Source organism: Bombus terrestris, chromosome 3 (assembly GCF_910591885.1).
Source record: "Bombus terrestris chromosome 3, iyBomTerr1.2, whole genome shotgun sequence".
NCBI lineage: Eukaryota > Metazoa > Arthropoda > Insecta > Hymenoptera > Apidae > Bombus > Bombus terrestris.
In genome coordinates, this window is record NC_063271.1 from 14,887,651 (window position 1) to 14,910,853 (window position 23,203).

The following is a 23,203-nucleotide window of genomic DNA, read 5'->3' on the forward strand; positions in this document are numbered from 1 at the left end:
ACTAATATTTATACCACAATAATATACATGTATAGTACGAATGTATTATCGTATGGCTTTCCAACCGATATTAATATTAATATCATTATCGTTTCTTTTCGATGCTTGAAAAAAGAGCTAATTAAAAATAGATCAATATAGTAAAATATAGTAAATATAAAAATATAATAATAAACATATAGTAAAAATAGATCAAGAAATGAAATAGAGAACAATATACCGCATAAGATCCACAAAGATTGGAAATTAGTAAAATACACTAATAGTTAATTAAGTAAGAAGGAGAGGATATGAGACATGAAATTGTATGAAAGTATTTAATGGTATAGATCGTCGTTCTCGCGTCATGGAACACATCCATAAAATAATATACAGTGAGAAAAAGAATACAAACGCAACAAACTATGTACTCCCAAGAGTTCATGGCGTTTTCTTCATGGCAACTTTTCACACTTTTATTTACCAGTCAGCGCTGCACTTACGTGAAAAGTTTAAGTCTGGTGTGGAAAGGTGAAGATTACCCGGGGCAACATAAACCGATACCGACGACATAAAGGTGCACAGCCGATATTAGATATCAAGGCATCCGCCTTAGCTTTCATCCGCCATCGAGTGTCCCACCGAGAGCTATCAAACTGATAGAATATGTTCCATGCCAGCACAACCCCAACCCTACCCCACTACTATATCGATATACCCATCTGCACGATTATCATATGTAGAACGCCTTATTTAAAGTAGCTTTTATCGCGAGCTTAACTTAAGTCCTGAATTTGGTTCAAAATATCACACCTACTACACCTTTCGTATCTCTTTAAACGAATCTCTTTGGCTCTTCTTTTTAATTTCTATTTCACCGCATATCGGGAAGACACTTACTTGCAACAAGATTGAAAAATCGAGCTTTCATTTATCGTTTTTTTTTTAATACTGAAATAATGAAATCGACATGCACTAAGTATTACGACATCCGTTGGTTCCACACGAAACGTGATAATTATTCTAGATAGTCGAGAAAACGATTAATCGTTGAGACTTTTATATTTACGTAAAATTACGATCTAAAACTCATGATAAAAATTTGTTGAAATTATTTGCAAATATTACAAATATATAATAAATTAATAGCGATATCTTGGTCTTCTAGTAGTTTCCTGACTTAAAGTCTGTCGAAAAATTTGCGATGAAATGAGAAATTTTCGGGATGCCAATCATAATATTATTCGCGGCATATACAACGAACGAAAGACAGTGACGAATATGGGATACGAAAGAACGTTAATTTTATGATATCGAATACAGGGGTTTATAGCTTAAAATTTCACATGACCAATAACTTCTACAAATTTTAATAATTTCCCGATTTTTCAGGTTTGTGCATTCTTTCATTAATGTCCTAATACTTATGTCTGTCAGAATAAACCGAATTCTTTTAAGTTACCACCTAGTCTTTTGAGATACGTTTATAACATGTTGGTGACACGAATATCGTGACGATTCAGCATTAGAAATTACGTCGAGCTTTTAATAATTATATGTTATACTATTTATACGATCACAGGAATGACTGCACCTTAAGAATGAATCTCTATAAAAATAACTGTATGTCTTTTTTTAAAAAAAAATATGCATAGTTGCATTTGTGACATTTGTTTGACAGGATAATGGAGGTTTCTAAACTATGCACAATATTTTTATGAACTTTCTACTCTTATCTGAAATAGAGTTACGACAAATTAGGTTGCTAGGATTATTCGATATATCGGTGTACTGACTAGATTTCATTAGAAAATTATGGTTTTTAATAAATATCTAAATTCAATATTTAGTATTGTATTTTTCGTTCTCATCATATGAGTGCTGTTAATGTAATTTTGTTATTAGATATGTAGGTATAATATACCTATACGCCTCACCGTTATCGAATTTTCCTTATGGGACTACGCGTCAGCAATAATCGATACATGCAATACTATCATAAAAATACTAAACGCTTTGAAGAAAACTAGTAACTTTTTAAAGTAAGTTATATAGGCTATGTATATATATATATTTAATAATTGTTCATAGGAAATGCATAAAATAAAAAATTTTCATTTGTAAATTTATCTTACGTTACATTTAGCATTTGTTAAAAACAATTATTATTACTGGTTTTATATTGTATATATTATATATTAGTATTATAATGATATACATAAGTAATTGATCATTCTTGGCGATTTCTAAGGTCTTCAATCCCTAGGAACATGTATCTTATGCTGTTGCTACAGCAAAAATTAATGCATTAGCATAACCACAATTATTAGCCATCGAAAAATCACTTTGAATAATTTTATGCTACGCTTTCTTGTTTTTAACCTGTTTCAATATAATTACCACGTTAGAGTTTGTAGACCCTTAATTATACTTCTCTCGTGACTCGTTACGTACATACTATACTCTTAAACTTTTTCTCCTGTGTTGGACATATTGAGAATTATAATAATTAATACACGGGAAATACTATAATAAAAAAATACTTTACTCCGATTGACAAAACTTGCCATTGAAATACAGATTAAACAATTATGGACATTTATCGTTAAACATTCTAATTTACCGAGTTTAGAGACTTTTTATAATAAAATGTTATTCGCCATAAAGAACGTTATGAATTTATAAAATAAATGAAAAGAGGGAAAGTAGTAGTGCTCTGGCGATTAAGCAGCCATTTACGATAAAAATGAAAGAAAATATTTGCAAGACTAAAGTAAATTCAGTAAATCACTCTGCTGTAAAGATGTATTGCATTGTCCGGAGGTTTCTCAAACAAAACACGAAGCAAGGCAGGCTAAACCTATCATTTTCCTGTTCATTATAACAATTACCTGCTGATGGAGGGATGGCGAGGGTGAACGGGGACCCGGTGAAAATAATGATTGAAAATAACAGGAATCACATAAACGTGCAATCATGCAGCGTCGAAGCATACCGAGGGTTGTCGGAAATGATCACAGATTTCAGGGCAGTGTGATCATCCGACTCGAAGACAAGCATTACGCTAATGACCTCCATTATCCTCAGATTATAGAATTATAACGCTGTTGCAATAAATTATTCGTCCTGCCGTGATCATTTCTCAGTCCGCAATCTACTTTACATCGACGCGACGCTACGCAAAGAAAAAATAAATAATTCATAAACAGTAAAATTCCGCTCTTTTAGCAGTTCTTGTCGAACAGGTTAAAACGTACGTGAATAATAAAAATATGTAATCATAAACTATAAATAATTTTAAACATTTCGATAGCGAACTCTAATCTTACGGATAGATCTATTTTAAAAAGTATCTGTTTTAAAAATAGGAAATTTCGTTGATTAAAAGATCGTAAATTAACTAATTTCTTAGTCTCTGTCTCTTCTTATTCCGAGCCTTTTCGTGCTTTAAAGAGTAAAGCAAAAATGTTGTACAAGTACCGAGATATTTCGTTAAAAGATTATCTATAATAAAAATATAAAATTTTACTGCTAACAATTATTGTCGATATAATAATAAACGAAATAAATGTACTTAGATAATTGACGTCTATATTTTAAATTAATACAAGCTAAGAGTTAATTAAATTAGTATTTTATTTATTAATGTTGAAACTATTAAACGCTTCCATATACACACTATCTATCTAATTTATACTGCACACGGAATATTAATTCAATAACTTTAGCTTGTATTAGTACGAAATATAAATATTAAATATAATAATCAAAACGAAATATAAAATATAAATGTAATATTTACTTTTGTCTTGTATTGTAATACATTGAGAATAATTATTAAAAGTCAAATATAATTTATTTAGTTATAATTAAGGTTGTTATGTAATAGCCGTGTTGGCTAACCGGAGGGAGGCAAATTCTGCTTTTCGGAGAGAAAGTTGAGGAGAGATTTTTAATGGATAGGCCGTTTAACACCTTTGGCGAATCCCCCACATATCCCACCGATCAGCATTGATGGCGATGCGTAATGCATTTTCTCCTCCTTACATAGAAAAAGTTATAGTTAAAGTTCGTCCATACGGAACTTATAATTTTTATGTCATTTATATAACATATTTAACATATAAAACATATTTTTTGAATCTTTTTAATAAGGTATTTACCTATAAAAGACAATTTTTGTAAAAAGGTTTTGTAAACAAGTTAAAAAAGTAAGGGTATTACCAACTGATTGTTCCGACAAACGTATTTTACAATAATCCTTCGTTTTGAAAGTATGTACATGTAAGTAATTTAGTCGAAATATTATTAATGTTTTTTACAATCGTTAGTTGAAATAAAAATTAGTCACCAGTTTCATATCTAAATTGATTTTAAAAAGCATATTTATATACGTTTAAGATAAGCGTAATATTAAATAAACATAAAAACACACTACTTTGGAAACGTTTTGCAAACGTTGTTGACTTACAGTACGACAAAATTTAGAACGAACATACCAAAAAATTTGTATTAGTAATATTTGCTCAAGTATCGAAAAAATTTAAAAATTTCCAATTCAAAATTGTTTCAACAATCAAATAATACCTGCGAGCTTGAACTTTGAAAGTTCAAAAATAATAGTAATTTGTAAAATTAAATAATGATGTTTGTCATATTTTTAGTTCCTTCTTCTTCTTCTTCTTCTTCTTTTAGAAAAAGAGGCAAAGGCTCGCTGTCTAGTAAATTGTGATATAAATACGAAGATCATTCTATACCTGATCTGTGATGATAACCGACCAACTAATTGATTCCATAGAATTAAGCACGTCGTTTCCACTACTCGCGTCTTATTTCGAGAAGGAGAAAGTCGAAAAGAGCTGAGAACAGCCACTTCCTAGAACACTCGTGTTTGTACTTATCTCTCTCTCTCCATCGATGTTCGTTGATTTGAAGCCTGCGGTAATTTCGGAAGAAAAATACTCAAAACAATTTTAATGTTCATTTGAAAACGAGTAAAATATAAACCTCTCATTGAAAATCTAATGTCTAACATATCTACGGAGCAAATCGGTCGATCCTTGGTAACAATGATCTTCTCCATAAAGAGTACGCACATGTAATTAAGATAACACTAGTTCTTCTCGAAAGCATAACGCGTCATCGCGTACACGTGGCAAACTATATTTAACTGCAGCATTGTTCGCAACAGATCAGTTTACGAAGTCTCATTTAAGCTTTGGTATTTATTCATCTGCAATTTCTATGACTGACGTTGGATATTTGTCGGTACAAACATTAAGGAAGCTGAAACGTATCGAGGTGTATACAGAGAACAAAGAAATTAAAAACTAGTTAGCTACCCGGGGCGAACGTTTTCAAGTGATCACGCAATATCGCTGCGTGCTATAGGCTTCTCCCTCTATCGCAACTGGGACCAATTCTTCGCTCAAACTTGTTCACGATCGTTACGGCTGCATATATACTTGTGTTGTGTATACAACAGAATTTATTTCACGCTCTGAACGCGTCTCACAATACTACACGATGCCACGTGGTCATTCGACTCGAACGGAAATATTCGCTGTGATAATCGATTACCACAATTGAAAGAGGTGAAATCATCGACAGCCAGTAGGGTGCCTTTGGCCCTTTCAAAACGAAGAGTGATAACACGATCGAGCTCAACGGATAAATAATATTGTTGTTTTATTGTTTACTCGTTGTTTGATTTCTAATGACCATAAAATAAGATAAATTCTACTACTTTGAACAATAAAACTACAAATATATTCGATGATGATATTATGTGACAAGATTATTTTTGAACGTAGTATCTTCATAAAATATGTTAACACGTGTAAAGTTTGCTCTTGAATTTTAGAAACTTTCGTATAAACATATTTACGTGCACTTTTGCACGAAGCTGTAAAGTTAATACGCGTATTATTTATGCAGAAACAGTTGATACGTAATTACCACAATGGTCGTTATTTACGTATCATATGTGTTCCGAGTGAAATATGACAAGCAAAAATTGATGAGTTTGTATTGAACTAACGTAGAAAGGATAATATAAATTTCAGTAGTAAATACGAAAAATGATAACAAATCTATAACGTCAAGTATTTTTATTCGTGATGTATACATTAAAACAAACTCATCTTAAAATAAATTTATTTGGTACAACCTAAAGAAACTAAATTTCAATATAAACGTTTGTTGAAATATACTACGATATATGTACATGTACGATCATTACAAGAAGATAGCATTAAAAGTTACCTTGGTTAAAATGTTTTCAGTCCATTTGATGTATTATTTCTTGTCAAATTTTACTTTGTTAGTCTCTCGTTCGTTTTATATCCTAGAAAATTGATTTCATGAAGAATCATTCGAGGGTCTAAAAAAAAAAAAAAAAAAATGTAAAAGATATCAACTATAAATTAACGTGAAACAAATAACGTATATTACGATTATATAGAATCGCGTATATGAGATAAATTAGAAAATAAGTTTCCATTCTATTCTAAAATTCTCGCACGATTATCGCTAAGACGATCCATTTCCCAAACATAAAAAAAAATTGACATTTAAGAGAAAAGCAAATCCTAATAGTGAAAATTAATGAAATGGCGCGAACGAAGAGGAAAAGGGGAGGAAAATATAAACGATTAAACGGATGTAGAGAAAGAGTAGAGGCGAGTCGGTTTAAGCTGAGTGAAGTCAAGTGAAGTGAAGTGAAGTGAAGTCGGGAGAGTAGAATGAAGTGGGGTGGAACGAAGGCAAGCACATCAGGACGTTAAGAAACGAGCGGGCCTCCCCTTCTGCATCTACTTTCGTGTTTACACGTATCCTGCAGCCCATAAATAAGCTGGTACGGTGTCGGACACGGTCGCTCGCGCACGGGAAAACTTGACTAATTGCGAGAAACCTCTCTGACATCTCTGCCTGTTCCTTTCCGTCTAGATATCCTTCGTTGGCCTGTCCCTCCCATTACCAGACCTGCCTGTTTTCCTCTTGCATGCCGATCTTCCTTCTGTCCTCCTATAATGTACAGTATGACACATCCCGCGGTTTTTCGTCGACCGTTCATCATCCCGAGACTAATCTCTTCTACTTGAGCTCCGCTGACGCGTCGTTTGTCTTCCTTTTGCTGTACCTGTACGTGCGCGTTCCACGTTCCACGGACGAGCCACTAGGTTCCGTGTAAGTATCCGCAATGCAATCTTTCCAAAAGATTTGCTTCGTCCTTTGACTGTTGCTCCTTTAAAAATTCTTGCAAACTCTTTTCGATTCAGCTTCAATAACATATGTATTATACATACATGTATTATATAATATATTATATATATATATGTATTATACATGTGTTATAGAAGCTGAATCGGAAAGAGTTTGAGTATTCGCTGCAACCGTATGAATTTGTTGAATTCTGATGGATTATTATGAACCGTAGAATGTATTGTTCGTATGATGCGCATAAACTGTGACCACTTCATGGTTAATAAACTCGTTTGTTCGACTAGATGATACAACAACTTACATTCTGACAAGATATCTCGTTCCTATCTTAGTTTTACGATTTATTTCAATGTTCACGATTTCCTTGATTATCTTTTTCCTTCTTCCCCTTTTCCTTGCATCGTGACAGTAATTACCTAATGGTATAACCGGGCACGAATCAGGAACGGAGTTGTCATTGAAGGCGTTGAGAGAAACACAAACGCCTCTATTACGAATAGAAATAGAGAGTTACATCTTGTCATTAAAGTAACTAAATTATCGTTTATAGGTCTGCTTTCTGTAAGACGGCGCGCGCACAGCGCAGCGTTGCGTCAACGCTTAACATTCTACGGATGATTGTTGTAATATCCGCGGCACAAACAGGCTATTGTGCTGACCGCGACGGCAGCCCTTTGCGAGATACCGATTAATCTTCTTTTTCAACAACCAGCTTTCTTGTCACCGAGTTAACCAACGAGTTGCTTGGTAGTCGACAGGTAAGACTTTCGAAGCAGCTGCACTACGTTGTTAAAATTGCTCGTTGCAGCCACAGAATACGCAAGTAATATATTACTTTCACGATTAGCGATAAAAAGTTGAGCTCAGGACTATCGCGAAGCGTGATCGACGAGTACGTATCGTTGGTCATCCAAGCAGCATAACATAAAATCTTTAAGCTGATTGCAAACAAAGATATTGTTGATAAAAATGATCAAATTGATTCAACTATGTTATCGTTTGAGCGCTTTGTCCGTGTTTGAGAAAAATCATATTATCCAAATGTCACATCATCGTGCGATAATCAACAAACAATGAACATCGTTGTGTTCCATGAACAACGAAACTTCATCTTTCTCTTTTCACGTTTATTTTGTTTACTTGAATTCAGTTCAGGATACGATGCGGATGCATTTTATCGAATTAGAAACTTATTTTTCCGATGGGAATAGACAAATTTGGAAAATATACAAGTAATTTAAAAATACAAAAAATCAGTACGATACACTGTACAATGAAGATTGTCTTCCACGTACCTGTTAGAGGTGCATGAAATATGCAATGTAAATTGAACTCTTTAACAATTTGATTTAATTCCAATGCGAAAGATTAATGTTCTAAAATGTTAGGAAAATTCGTTACATTAATATGTAACATTTGAAATCCTTTGACTCAAGAATTTGAGAACTCGATATTATTAATAAATGACGAGAAGTGATCAAAGTGTTAGAAACTATCAATGTCGTGTAATGATCACGAATAAATTACGGATATTTACGTAGTGAAAAAGCAAAGATGTAAGAAATATGAGCATATAGTATGTAGACAATATGCTAAATTATGCAAAATATGTGCACACATAAATACATATGTATGTTTGCGAAATACTTATAAATAATGTTATGATATGCTTTTACGTATAATCATTTTAGTTATAACGTAGGTATATAGAATAATGGTCTCTTTACGATTTTCGATAGTAATCCGATATCACTGGTTTGAAAAATGAATTTATTGGCCTAGAAAGACCATCCCCCATATCGTAGGTCAGAATGGGAACGTATTTAATTGTTCCAATATCGAGTTGGAATTTCTTTTAGTGTTTGTACGTGTAGGATACCTAGCACTCAAAATTGTTGCAATTTTCAAAATTATATGGTAATAGGCAATTTTCTTTAAACTTTTCTTTAACTTTTCTCTTTAATTTCTCACTAAAAGACCAGTTTCTCGATAATTTCAGTAATTATTTCTATCGACGCACATTTTTTAAGACATTTATCCATCTTCTTATGTTGCCATGTTAACTAAAAAGGTTTTTAAATGGACTTGAATGTACGCTAGAACGGAAAATTTCTTTTTCGACTATGATCGATACCGTATTCTTCGTCATCAAACGATTCTGTTATTTTGGAAACGATATCATATCCGGAAGCAACAATTTAGCTCACCAAGTTAGATAAATAATCACAAATACACAAATACTTTTCTTATAAGTTGTAAAGCTGAGTAGATAGAAAATAGCGTCTTTGTGCAGGATAATGCCATTTCTAGTTAACTTTCTTATCTTGTAATCAGCTGTGGTAAAAGGAAAATACTTGCGAGCTTTCTCACTGTAAAATAATGAAAATTCATGATAAGGAAATGCATAAGAAGCTTTTAAGAACATTCCACTCAGTATATTTTTGATATTTACTAATCAAACCGAGGTTCTAGGATACTATCAAATTTAGATTATACCGAGCAGGCTTCTTGTAAATTGACCATAGCCTGCAGACTATAGTCACGATTCATAGATTATTGCAAAAATAAAAATATGTAAAAATGTACGAAACGTGCAACATATTCGTATTTATCTGTTATTTCCGTCAAATATGAAAAACATATGTTAAACAAAGAAAGTACACGTACTTATGTATTTGTATAGATATCCGCTCTCTAGTAGCGACAATAAGCAACAGAGTAAGTGGCTTACGGTATACTGAATAAAAGTCGGTGAATTTTCTGGCGCCAAGTAATTCGTTTGAAGCACTCTTCGGCAAGCATTGGTCTCCTTCGTCGACGTTCATGCCTTTCTAACATACTGCAGCGCCGGAAGGAAGCTCTTGACAAGCCACTCGCCTTACGTTACGTCCAAAGCCTCTTTCTTGTTGCGTTCAGAATGGGACGTTACGCGTAGCTATTAGACGCGACTAATCGACAGACACTGACAAACAGGAAACAACGCTCGCTCGTTCGACGATAAAAAGAAAACACCGCCCGTCTGATCTACGATAACTAATATCGAACGCGTAACAAATTTTGCTTTTCAAACGAATGTTATTTTTTTTCTATATTCGACTCTAGCCCTAGTTTATATTTATGTTGAAATACTTATTCGATTGGTCAAACATAGTGGTTAAATACGATGTTCGTCAGATGGTTAAGCGTTACCGAAATATAAAACTTTTCAATGATAAAATAGTAGATAAAATAACAATGTTAAAACGGATATAAAATTCCATAACAAGACAGAAGTGGATGAAAATGGAAAATCTTAAGTAATATTCTCTTGATTAATTATTTCTACTTATTTACGTACTTCGTCGTAATTGTGCATAGTTGAGGATTACTGTTAAAAATGCCTGACCTTAAAAGAAAAATAGATAACAATCTGTAAAAGAATTAATATTTATTTATCAAACTATCCTATACAGGAGAGTAATTAACTACATATTTCATATTAAAGCATATCGTGCCTCTTATGTCCGTCGAAGGTAAAAAAGAAACGGATGTACTGTTTTTAAATAATTATTGAAAAATAACTTTATATCGTTTTTTTTTCTCGCCTATTTGAAACATGTACAACGCTTTATAACAGTTTCTCTGTTACGCGTAATTCCAAACAAAGATTCTCGCCCTTTGTTTCATACAAACGTAACTGCCACGATTTTTAATCGAAATCTGAATTTGATGAAAAGAAGAAAAATTACAATTTCGCTTAGGTTAATAGCAGGCACGGAAGATCTAGGCCGATTCGATTTAAAGGTTGTTCCAATCGGTTATAAGTATACCTTCGCAGTCGAGTTTAGAAGCTCACGATATTACGCCGGAACGAGTCTGATCGTTCATGAATACATTATCCTTTCTAACGAGGTGAATAGGTGAAGTAGACGGAGTCACAGTAGTCTGTCCATAAATCACTCAAAGGACAAGCCCGAGCCGACAGGACGCAACGTATACGATGCCGCTTGAACACTCCCGCATCAGTTTCCATTTTTTTCCCCAGTACCCCAGCCGCAAGGAAGTGCTCTTTCATTCGACTGTAAAATTACCAGCCGTCACACACTCTACCGTCTTACGACTTATCGCGATAGCGTTCTCTTCAACTTTGAAAATCCTACCAAATTTGTACGTAATAGCAACCATGACTATTACGCTTATTTTAGATTGCAGATAGAGGTACGTATTTACATCACCCGCTGCTGTATTTCACAAACATTTATTTTATTTAAAGTTGACGATGTCTTTTTACAATGCGTCATAAAATTCATAAATATTCAATGAGGAAAATTATTTTTCTTTGGGTGTCTGTGGTGGCAAATTTACGTATACTATATATTTCCTATATCTATATTAAATGTTATAATCATTAAAAGTTTAGGTCAAAGTTTTATTTAGAAGTTTGTTAATTTGCTAATAATCTATTTGACTTCTGTACACGTGTATTCCCTAAGTATCAAGTATTTAAATATGATCAAATAATATTATCTATTTATACAGTTTGAAATTATACCGTAACATGGTTATAATGAAAAAATTGATAAATGTGCAATCCCTGAGATTGATAACTCGAATTTCCTATAAAATTACACAGTAATTTTAAGTTTGGCGACGGTGGATAGTACGTATTCTATTTTCTACGATCTTTTTCATTGCTATTTTTCGATAATATTTATAGTGCTTGAAACGAAACAATTTTTGATCATAGGTATGCATAAACAAGTTTTAAACACATTGTTGTTCGCAAATACTATTGAAGATACACGTAGCCTATTATGAACGTACAATGTAAAAAAACTAAAAAGACATATAATATCTTGAAATTTATTTTGAATTAGAAAAGGACGCGAAATTTCGAAAAACTATCTTCATATATAATTAGTAATCAAAAATCATTATCTCTTTATACTAGTAAAAATGTAAGAATTAAGAACAGGAACCTATAACTATAGGTACATATAGTGGCTTAAATGAATATTCAAAATCCCTTTAAAACTGAATTTTTTTTTGATTAGATGAATCTTCAACATGTGTTGTTTAAATTTTCTTTACAAAACTAAGTAAGAAGCTTGTAAAAAGCGACTTTTACTTTTTTTCTTCGCGTTTCCGATCAATTGCTATATTTCAAAATTTGTCTACACAACATGTAGTAAATTAATCCTTTTATCTTTTAAGAAAAAGATCGAGACGTTTTGTCTAATTTTAAAAAAGTTACTCCGTTTTAAAGGATGTACGAATAATCATGAGAGCCATTCTATATCATTATCATTTTTGATATTACCATTTTAGTTCCTCGATTTTACTGCACGTGACACATAATTGTTAATTAACGAATATGTTTGGTATAGTTAAATTAATTATATAGCCTTTTTCTTAAATACATAATCATCGTATAAAAACGAATTATATCAAACGGTCGTAACGTAAAATTCTAATTGGAAAATATTCTGCCGTGGTATTAAAGTAATAACATCTTTAAAAAGAACTATATCAGACAAGTGAAAAGTTATTATGCGTACATAAAATTTGTTTATATATAGAATATAATTATCCCCAGGTAATTTATATACGCGTACAAAATTAATTTTAAAAAGTATCGCATTGCTATCTCTCTGAAACGGTAAACCGTATTTCGATTTTACAAATTTCGTTATTATCAGGTAATTCAATTAAAGACAAAAGCATTTTTCCGTTAAGAAATAAGTTCTAATATATTTCACTTCAATAGGGTATCAAACAGCGTTACGTAATGCGAAATAACAATAATAATAGAATCAACAAGTCAACGTGGGGTTCGCTCCAAAAATAAGGGAGATAAAACGTACAAAATTTCGATTCAAATACAAATTAATTAGTACATATTCACCGACTACGTACTCTTAGTCAAATTTTCTCCACACATTCAAATAGTCATTGATCGTAACGATAAGAATTATACAATAATAATATTAATAATAGTAATAATTGCTACATGTGTACACATCTATACTTACGTATATATGTATATATGTATATGTCGGAGATGAAAGAACACCGGAACCCCTCCTTGGATTTGCGGAAATACCGTAACGTTGTAACTTAGATTAAACAAATGCCGCTCCGATTGTTCGAGATTTATGATCATGAGCTTGGGCTCGAGGCGACAATCAGTCGCCGAACGTAGCCGCGGTCAAAGGGATGAACGTCTTATCTAACAAAGGCACAGAGTAACTCTATACCTCTCCTTAAAAGAAATAGTCGTAGCGACACGTGGCAGTAAATACTTCAATAGTTTCAATAGTTTGTCCTCCGGGTAAGATGATCGCCGGGTGTCGGCATGCCTTTGCAGTGTATGTTTAGCTAACGTGAGGACCCGCTATAAATCTTAAGATTTAGTCAAGCGAAGTTATTCAAATAGACTTTGTTGCAACTACGGGAAGATAGGAGAAACCTATCTTCCACGAACGATGCCCCCCGTCAACAACCTCTCCTCAAGGGCGGCCAGTATCTCTTTCAAAACGCCGATATGGAGATCGACCAATTAGCAACAGCGCTAATTTTCCTCACTTTTGGAACGAAAGCTTTCTTTGACGAATCCGAGGATCTCATGTCCTTAGACACACCCATTATAGTTTTCCTCGACGGCATCATCGAGACGGAGAGTCATTCTTTCGTGCGATCTCATTGACGAGTGACAGTACTATCTTACAACCAGTGAATACCTCACGTCTAGTTAACAAAGAGTTAGACTTGAACTGTGCGAGAACATACGTTTATCATCCCGTGATCGCGGATTCGTTTCGAACCTAAGGTCATTGTCACTAGTGCTACGAGTGCCTAATCTTGTTAATAAGCCTGTGCTAATAAACTCTTCATTGTATCACGGCAATGGCTAATTCTAATGAGAATTCATTAAACGCCCCTCTCCATAATCCTGACTTCAATCCGACATATATATTTATACATACGTACATTTACACTTGTATATATGTACATATCTGATATAGAAGAAAATAAATCTATTCGTAACTTAAATTGTATATTTTGTAATACATTTGTTTTTCTTCGGTACATAAAGTCGTTATACAAGAATTCGTAACAGTACTAAATTATCGATCAATCACTAAAACTTTGGTTACGCAAAAATATAGACGCAATATTCGTCAGCTAGTCGAGGATTTGTCGAATTTACGTTCACGCGTTTACTATCACTAAGCTCCATCGGTCCGACGAAAAGTGCTTTTCCTTTTCCCTTTTTAGATTCGCCGCGCTGTCTACGTACCTATGAACAAATGTACAATAGTTACAATAAAGATTAGTGATGAATATTAATCCATAAATACTACACATAGATTCGTTACGTTATATTCATTCGAATGTTCGCAATAATGGAGGACATGGTACAATTGGAACATCGCGATCGACGAGAATTTATTGCGTCGTTTCAAGCTATGTATTTTCATAGGCTTGGAACTTAAAGCATGAAAAACGTGGTTTGCAAATTTACATTGGAATTCTGCGCCGATAAACGATCAACTTACTCGTTAACGTTATAAACGTTTATCCTTTATCATCATATTTTGTACTATTTTCAAAGTTACGCAACATTTCCGATCTATTCGATTTTAACATTCCAGGCTATTTGTGAGTAATTATATTAGGTGGGTAGGTGTAGCGCGAAAAAAATACTGTCTCGTCGACGATAAGATTCACGAGGAAATATTCGATATTAAAAATAATCGCCTGTTGATAGTTGGAGTTAAAGATCCGTGATCGCGTATGTATCGATAAATTCTAGAACCACGCATACACATATCTGTAGCGGAAGCGCAGCATATCTCACTCATGCACATGGTAGCTTTCTCACTCGGAAATCACAGTTGAACATTGGTTTTTCGACGTTACCCGTGGCACTCGTTTGTTTTATTTTTCGAAATTAAGAGGTTCACGTCAGGTGCAGCGAACGGGCCACCGTGCAGCCAAATATTTCAGTTCACTATGTGACAGGAAATGATTTTCAATCGGAAATTACCATCGTACCGGGGAACAAAAATTCATCGACAGCGTAACATAGAAAAGGAAATCGTACAATAATAAAAAGCCGTATAAAGGTATACACTCGTGCACGCGGATACGTGTTCAAACGTGTCGAAGACGTATTGTTAACAATACGAAATACAAAACGAACGAACGTTGGAATATTTGAAACGCGATGTAAACAAAATAGTACTGTACGCGAACGTGATATTAAGATCAAGTACCGGGGTACATCGTAACACATCGTAATACATAACAGCCGGTTAAACGCGCGTCGACAGTTAATAATTATGCAGTAGCCTTAAGTGGTTCTTTCAGGCACACGTTATTTTCAGATTTGCTCCCCTTCACTACACGCTTCGTTATTCTTGCACAAGAATCACAGTTAAATGATTGGTACACTATAATACTTGCAATCTTTTTAGCACTTCCTACCGAAGACTCAACATGTGTGAAGGTACGGCTCTTTATCTCGATGATGACACCAACCTTCCAGCAAGCACGTTAAATAATCATTCGTAGCGTCTCTTATTTTTCGGACTAATAAATTAAAATAACAAATTTAAGCATGAAGATAAGATAATAAGGAGGTAAGGGAACGAAAAAATAAGAAAAATATATAAAAAGAAAGGAAATTCTACGATACTAAAATGTTGACAAGAGTAAGCAACTAATTTGTTTGTTTAACGTAATTGCGAGGTTACTTCAACGAGGTCAGCTCGCTTGGTCTGTTTTTTTATTCCGTATCTTCGGTTTATTCGGTTCTTTTTGCATATTTACGTATCAAACACTTCCCTATACTCGCACGAGGATCACAGTTGAACGGTTGATATTCTTCGACGTCGTTGCTCGGCAAGGTCCGTGGTCAAGGACTCATTGAGGCAAGCCGGATGCAGCACCAAGGCGAGGAGCTCCGTACAGCGAGTATGGGGAGAAATACGGTGGTAATCCTGCAGGTGTGTGCGGATGTGGCGGTGGAAGCGGTAAACCCAACGACGATAGAGACGGCGGCAACAACGGTGAAGGTTTCCCGTAAGGGTGATAACGCGCGGTTGCGAGTGGACTCAAAGGTGGCGTGGGATAAGTCCTGGAAAACAAAGGATGTGTCGGTGGTAGTCCAACGGAGGGCGACAGCAGAGACAACGCGGCTGACGGATCCGTAACTCCGCTGCTATTCGACACGCTCGTGTGACTCCTCAGATGTTGCAACAATTCGTCCGACGTGGAAAATCTTTTGCCACAGTAAGCCGTATCGCCTGCTATCCAGTTGCACACGTACGGGAGTTGCGAGGCCGCTGCCAAAGCTGCCAGTTGTGCGTGTGCGTATGCGGCTACACCCAGCGCTCCGTAAGCCGTTGTACCGGGTTTGTGATCGCACTGAGCACATCCAGCAGGACAGGAACCTGCCGCGCCACTCGTACTGCTCGCTAACTTTCCATTCGCCACCACTGCACTCGCGGAACTGGCAAGCAGATGAGAGTTCAACTGACAACCAGTGCAATACGGATCCCTGCAAACGGGCATCAGAGCATCGGGACCGGAAGAACTCTTCAACCTTGCGTAACTCAGATACGGATTACCGGCCACTAAGCTATTCTTTAGCGCCGCCTGCTGCTGAGACATCAAGGAAGTGGCTGTCACATCGATGGGTAATTGTGGACTGTAACCTAAATAGCCAGAGCTCGAGGAGGCTAAACTGACACCAGGTTTGAAAGTTCCCAACGGAAGATCCTTGATGGACGGATCCGTTATCGCTAGAACACCGGCTGGGCTATAAGAAGGTTTTGCTTGTAACGACGGACTGCTGACGACTGCCGGCTGAGAAGAACTCGACGAGTCGAGTTGAGTCGATGAAAGATTCGTCATTGATGTTCTCGAGGCGGGTGACTCCCGAGCTGTATCCCCATTCGGCGTTGATGTTTTACGACCTTGCGGTGTCACCGCTCGGACTGACGAGGCGCTCTGATTGCTCGGACATCGTTTGTTATTGCTACCAGGTGTTCTCGATCGGCCGGACGTCGAATGACTAGAGGCGGATCGTTGTTCGTCCGGGCTTGACGCTTTCTCACGACCTAAACACGATTCGTAAGGCTTAAAGTTTGCCTTGGTTGATTCTGTGGATGTCGCCGCGATCGTCGGTGACGATTTTTCACGCAACTGATCCGCGGACTTGGACGATTTGTTGTTCGACCCTTTGTCCAACGAGCCCAGCAGAGATTTATTGGACGGCGTGTCAGCTCCTATTTGACTGCAAGTCTGTGCGAGGAGCGCGAGCGGACTCTTCTTCGCATCCAGCTGGAAATACAGATAGTTTATTAGTATAATTATTAAATATATAAAAAATTACTGAATATATAATATAAACATATAGAATATAATTAATATAATTATTATATTTAATATAAAATTTAATTTATTATAATTATTATAAAATATAATTATTATATTTTATATGTTTATATTATAATAATCGGATAATTTGTATGTATCTTTTAAAAGCTGCGATACATCGCTTTTCTAATTTTATTGATATTTTGTAAATATGTATATGCACGATCACATAGAATTTACACGTAACTGTGCCATAATGTACTTTTAGCGCCATTTGCAACAAATATTTATTAAAACCATATATATTTTGAGTTTGATAAATATTGAATACGTTTAATACATTTGCACCGTTACTAAATTAAATGTTACGTCCGTAATTTAATTGTTCAAAGATAATTTAATATCACCTATATTTCGATCATTTTCCATTTATGTTATAACGTGTTCGCTTGAGGCTTTAGATTGAAAAGTAACCATGGACAATATGTTACGTTCATACGTGTAATCTTACGACTGATAAAAAGTAATGGTTGATGAGTACAATATCAAAAGTCAAGTAATCAAACTATCACATATCATTTTATATTCTAACATAAGTCTTATAAAATTACATATATCTGTAAGACGTACGTATTACGCACGTATTAAGCTGTTATTTCATTGAGAATCTTCTTTATCGCTCTGAAACAACGTTATTTTTAAGTTGAATTACAATCAGATATATACGAACATTTACACTGTAAATACAGAAATATGTAGTTGTCACGACGTAATGATTCATCAAACGATCAAGCCAAACCAACATCAACCATCAAATTATTTATTACCTTGTTTCTTACTGTGGTTTCTGTAACGCGGTATCGATAAATAAATAACATTGAGATAAAAACGATCAATTTCTGAATCACGTCTGGTAAATGCTAGCGACAATTAGGCGGTCATTACTTATTTCTCTATAATTCTCACGTATTTCGTGCTAAATAATATACATACAACGAAATGAACAATATATGCAAATAATACATACATACATATATACGTAACGAATTTGTAATGCTAAAACATAACACCTATTACTTTCAAATACTACTCAGCTACAAGATAAATTTGTTGTCAAATATAAGATATTGTGCTTTAATCTTCCTATATTCCTTTTGCAAGTATCGTAAAATAATCGTTCTTAAGAAATTGTTATCTCTTATGAGATATTAAACTGCGGATTTTCATGGATTTAGGCAGGTAGAAAATTCGAAAGCGCAAAATTGTACAGAATGTACATAGTACGAAAAAAAGGAAAGAAAAAAAAATACCGAAAAGGTAGTGCTTTCGACAAAGCTTGATAAGTAAGACAACCCTCTACCGTAGTTCTACGTTTATATTTATACCCTTAAAAGGAAACCTTGGATTTGCACGAAAATCTACAATCTAATCATTACTAATACTGATTGTGCATTTAGATACGTATATATTTTTAAATATGTGTGCAGCATTCAATGCAATACGAAGATCACTACAAAAAATTATTTATATGTTATATAAGTAAAAGCTGCAGTGAAAGTATTTTTAAATACATTATTTTATGTATACTGTGCATCAATCTTTAACAGCAATTCAATTTATCCTTATATTAACCTATATGTTACATCATTATTCTATACCATTAACGTTTATTATCTAAAAGCAAAATTCTTTTCTGAATACGCTTGAAAATGAAAATGTGACGTGTACATAATTTGAATTTTGCAATTGTCATATTAATGATTGAGTAAAGATCTGGAGATATTTTCGTAAAGGATTTAATTATCCTTATTTAAATCGTTCAGTGTCAGCAAAAATGCCAAGCATCAATTATATATTATTAACGCATCGCTGAGAATTACGGCTGTTTCATCTACAGTGATCAAGTTGTTAAAACAGCAGAGAATTAAAATGGCTGTTTACTATAGGACCGTAGCCAATTAATAAGTAGTTCTCGACGTAGCGTAGACGCGATTAGTGGGAGAACGAGTGCGAGAATTTAATATTGGCGCCGGGTGAGTGTTCGCTTGGAAGTAGCCTAGGATGATGCAGTTGGTATAATTAGCGTATAGAGGAACAATATTTCTCGCGGTTGATACGTCCATCGAACAGATGTTCACCGTAATTAAAATGCAACGTTCATGCAACTAACCCATCGTTTGCGGTTGCTCCTGCTAATGGTGCGATGCCGACAGATATTAATGTCATGAATTGCAACAGACTATTACAGCATTACGGTTAAAGCTATATGTTAATTGCTCTGGTACAAGTTAACGGAACATCCGATAGTAATATTTTTATCGTCAACCTCAACTCATTAATCATATACAACCAAACTATTTAAAAATTTCCCTTTTACGTGGTTTTTCATGGTTGTAAAAAAAAAAGTGTACCTAATGTGTATTATCAAAGAAAACACATTCATCGTTGTTCGATGTTTCTGACACAAAAAGCTGTAAACATAATCTTTTGCATCTGCCCAGACTTGTACCCATTTCGTTTCCTATACAAGTAAAATTTTGAAATTATTTGTTAATTTATCTGTGATACCGTCTTTATTAATTTTGTCTTGGCCGTCTCTGTTACATGTTTCACATGTTTGTGACGTGTTATCTCACGTGTTCCAGATTTAGTAGCATATTTTCCAATAATTCTAGTTATATTTTTAACAGTTCTTCGGGGCATGTAAGACGTAATATTGAAATGATCTTAGCTATTTAGTAAGAAATATAAACATTTCGAGCGTTATAGTCCACAAATTCTGGATCTTCCATAATCTATCCATTAGTATGCGAAGGTTAAATTATCTTTTTAAATATTTGTACATCTAAATTTTGTTCGTTTAGGTATATTGTAGTGTTTGTACGAAGCCGACAGGATACCTCTTAAATCAGTCTATACAAGAAATTTTAGAAGATTCTCCGCTGTAAATTGCATCTTTGCGTTATGCCTACTCTCCATATTGTAGTGTAATATATAATAATGTAATAAAATAACGATTAAAGATCAAGCAATAATCGCCAAATTGTAAATCTATCTATCGAAAACTTTTTACTTAAATCTCAACAAAATTCTGCGTTACCATATTAAATTTAATAATGCAGTATGTATATATTAGCCAAGTAAATGGTTTTATATTTCTTCCGAATGTTTATAAAGTCAGCCAATCACTTTTAATGTTGCATTAGCCTCAACTGTAAGCAGTTTGCGTTGTAGCTCGGTGACAAATGCAAGTAATGATGTATCTCATATAACCGGTAAGTCACTCAATAATGCAAAGTTCATTTAATAAAGAAAATCTCAATTTTAAATATTACACTGGACTTTGTTCCACGTACTCTACCAGCGAAGGATTGCTAACAAAATTTTTCCAACGAAAATAAATCCAAATATCTCCTATACACTTCTGTTTCGTTTCTTGTTTATAACACCGATAATTATTATACGCTGTACATGCCTTAATTCTTTAAAATTATCGTCTAGTTAGATTACTTTTTCTTTGATATAATTCAAAATACTTAATTCATATAAAGACTTATTTATTTTTATATTTTTATTCGAAGAACACGAACAATCGATCGGTAGGTAATAGTTTCACGACGATAGAACGAAAAATACAGAAATTTAAGTTCCTCTTAACCTAGTTGCATTCGACGTTTCATTTCGTTTGATTCATTTCAACTTTGACATATAAAACATAAAACACATCTTTCATGCTCAAAAATATGTTACCGTATATACAGTGCGTTAGTGGTTACGAAAATATGAAAATACAGAAAAATTATCTAGTTTTTAAAATTACTACGTTAAATATCAACTTATTGGAACATAATTCCGACTGGAAAAAACGTTTATAGAACATTCATCGGGTTCGTTTGTTACACTCACATTCTGTACCATCGATTATTCGCAGCATTGCAGAAAATTTCATAAAAACGCGGGACTTATTCAGGTAACACCATAGAGCCAATTAGGTAAGTACTTGTTGCTTTTTACCCGTGATACCAATTGAAACATAATACGCATGCTCTTTATCATGCACTCGAGAGAATGCACGATGATGTCTACAACGAATCGTTTGTTTGAAAACTCATTGAAATATTATTGCATGTTACCTGTCTGATGATTATAATACGACATAAAGTACAAAGGCAGAAGGAAGACGAAAGGAATTTAATAAATAATGTATTTGTAGAAACGATTTTAAACCGTCAGGGTTATGCTTAAAGGAACACGAAGTAAAAAAAAAAAGAATAAAAAAAATAAAGGTTTATTACTATTAAGTGCGTACTTACAGACGACGTAAATAGTCAGGGTTATAACGTGCATAAAAAATAGAAAGAAAAAATGTAGATGAAGGAAAAGGAATCGAGCTCCCGATCATATTTATACTTATACACACATGTAAATGCTACATGCTCTTTCATGTCTATCCTCGCAGCATTGTACATATTACCGAACCGTGTTTTGATTTACGATTGCTCGTAAATCAGAGAACGTTCAAGCAGAAACTTTGCCAGCACTCGCTGTCCTCAAAATAGTTTACAGGAGTTAAAGCGTAAGACGTGAAATACATTCCCGTCGCGATTAACGAGAGGCCGACAACTAGAATTAATGAACTGTCGAAACTATTGTCCTTCGTGGTATGTGTTCATCTTATATCAACTTAATCACAATAAGTTGGTGGCTATTGTAACATTGTCACTGCTTCGCTAAATCGTTCAACGCAATCAGTTTTAGCGTATCTTATAACCGTTTAATTTGTGGGCAAAGAATTTTAACGATTTAATCATATGCAATTTTCTTTTCAAGTATCTACATTTTGATCGCATACAACTTTCATAAAATCTCACATGGATTAAATAATTTTGGCATTCGTATATTATCTACATATCTTTTGCACATATGTTGACATGTTTAGACCAAAGTATGTCTAAAACGATCTAAAACAATGTAAAACATGGGAGTAATTTTAAAACGGTTTAAAAAAGAGCAAAAACAAATTCAGGAGACAGATTGGTAATTTGTTTCGCGTGAAAAGTTACGTTGAAGTCCGATAAGGTATTTTCAACACGTTTATTTATGTCGCGGACACACTAAATCATCACTATATATAGTCGGAGCAAAGAAAAAATGGAGGAAAGAAATAAGGAACACGACACTAACCGTAGTAGGTAGAGGCGTAAGATATTCCGGACGGAGGTACTGATTTGCGCTGGAAGTCAGCATTTTAAACGATATTCGCCCTCTTTCTGTCCACAACTATTCTCCTTGTAACAGATACCACTGTGATCACTCGCGACAGTCCGCGGAGGACTGACGAACGAAAGTTCGACCACACCGTGGAAACTGGTAACACTGCTATACGTCGTTCTCTTCCTTACATCTGTCGAGGCAAAAAAACGAAAGTGTACGTAGATGAAGCCATTTGGCTTCTAAAACGCTTCATTCCAACGTAAACACAACTCTCTTTCGATGTATGAGAAACACAACACACAGTGATATGGCGAGAAACGAAATAAAAGAGACACACGTTACACTATACGGCACACAAGATATAATACCAAGTTACCACGGCCGGCTTCGAATCGCGACTGAGTCGCATCGCTTACTGTTC

The 23,203-nt window shown here is 34.4% G+C and overlaps 1 protein-coding gene and 1 long non-coding RNA gene across 2 annotated transcripts; both read right to left on the reverse strand.

Annotated features, from left to right (window-relative positions):
• Positions 1-3,793: 3,793 nt before the first annotated feature.
• Positions 3,794-13,337, reverse strand: LOC125387234. Its single transcript, XR_007227815.1, has 3 exons — positions 9,935-13,337; positions 6,244-6,361; positions 3,794-4,021 (listed from the first exon to the last, which is right to left on the reverse strand). It is a non-coding gene; the product is annotated as an uncharacterized LOC125387234 (long non-coding RNA).
• Positions 13,338-14,220: 883 nt separating this feature from the next.
• Positions 14,221-23,203, reverse strand: LOC100650465 (zinc finger protein Elbow). Its single transcript, XM_003402282.4, has 2 exons — positions 22,753-23,203; positions 14,221-17,532 (listed from the first exon to the last, which is right to left on the reverse strand). Exons 1-2 carry the CDS (start codon positions 22,813-22,815, stop codon positions 16,111-16,113), a joined length of 1,485 nt encoding a protein of 494 aa, XP_003402330.1. The 5' UTR covers positions 22,816-23,203; the 3' UTR covers positions 14,221-16,110.

Bases quoted from the DNA above. Each gene is read 5' to 3' on its own strand.
- LOC100650465 (XM_003402282.4), bottom strand. From the start codon at position 22,815: ATGCTGACTTCCAGCGCAAATCAGTACCTCCGTCCGGAATATCTTACG. The intron at 17,533-22,752 runs GTTAGTGTCGTG...CTGTATTTCCAG, and splicing joins TTACGCCTCTACCTACTACG to CTGGATGCGAAGAAGAGTCC.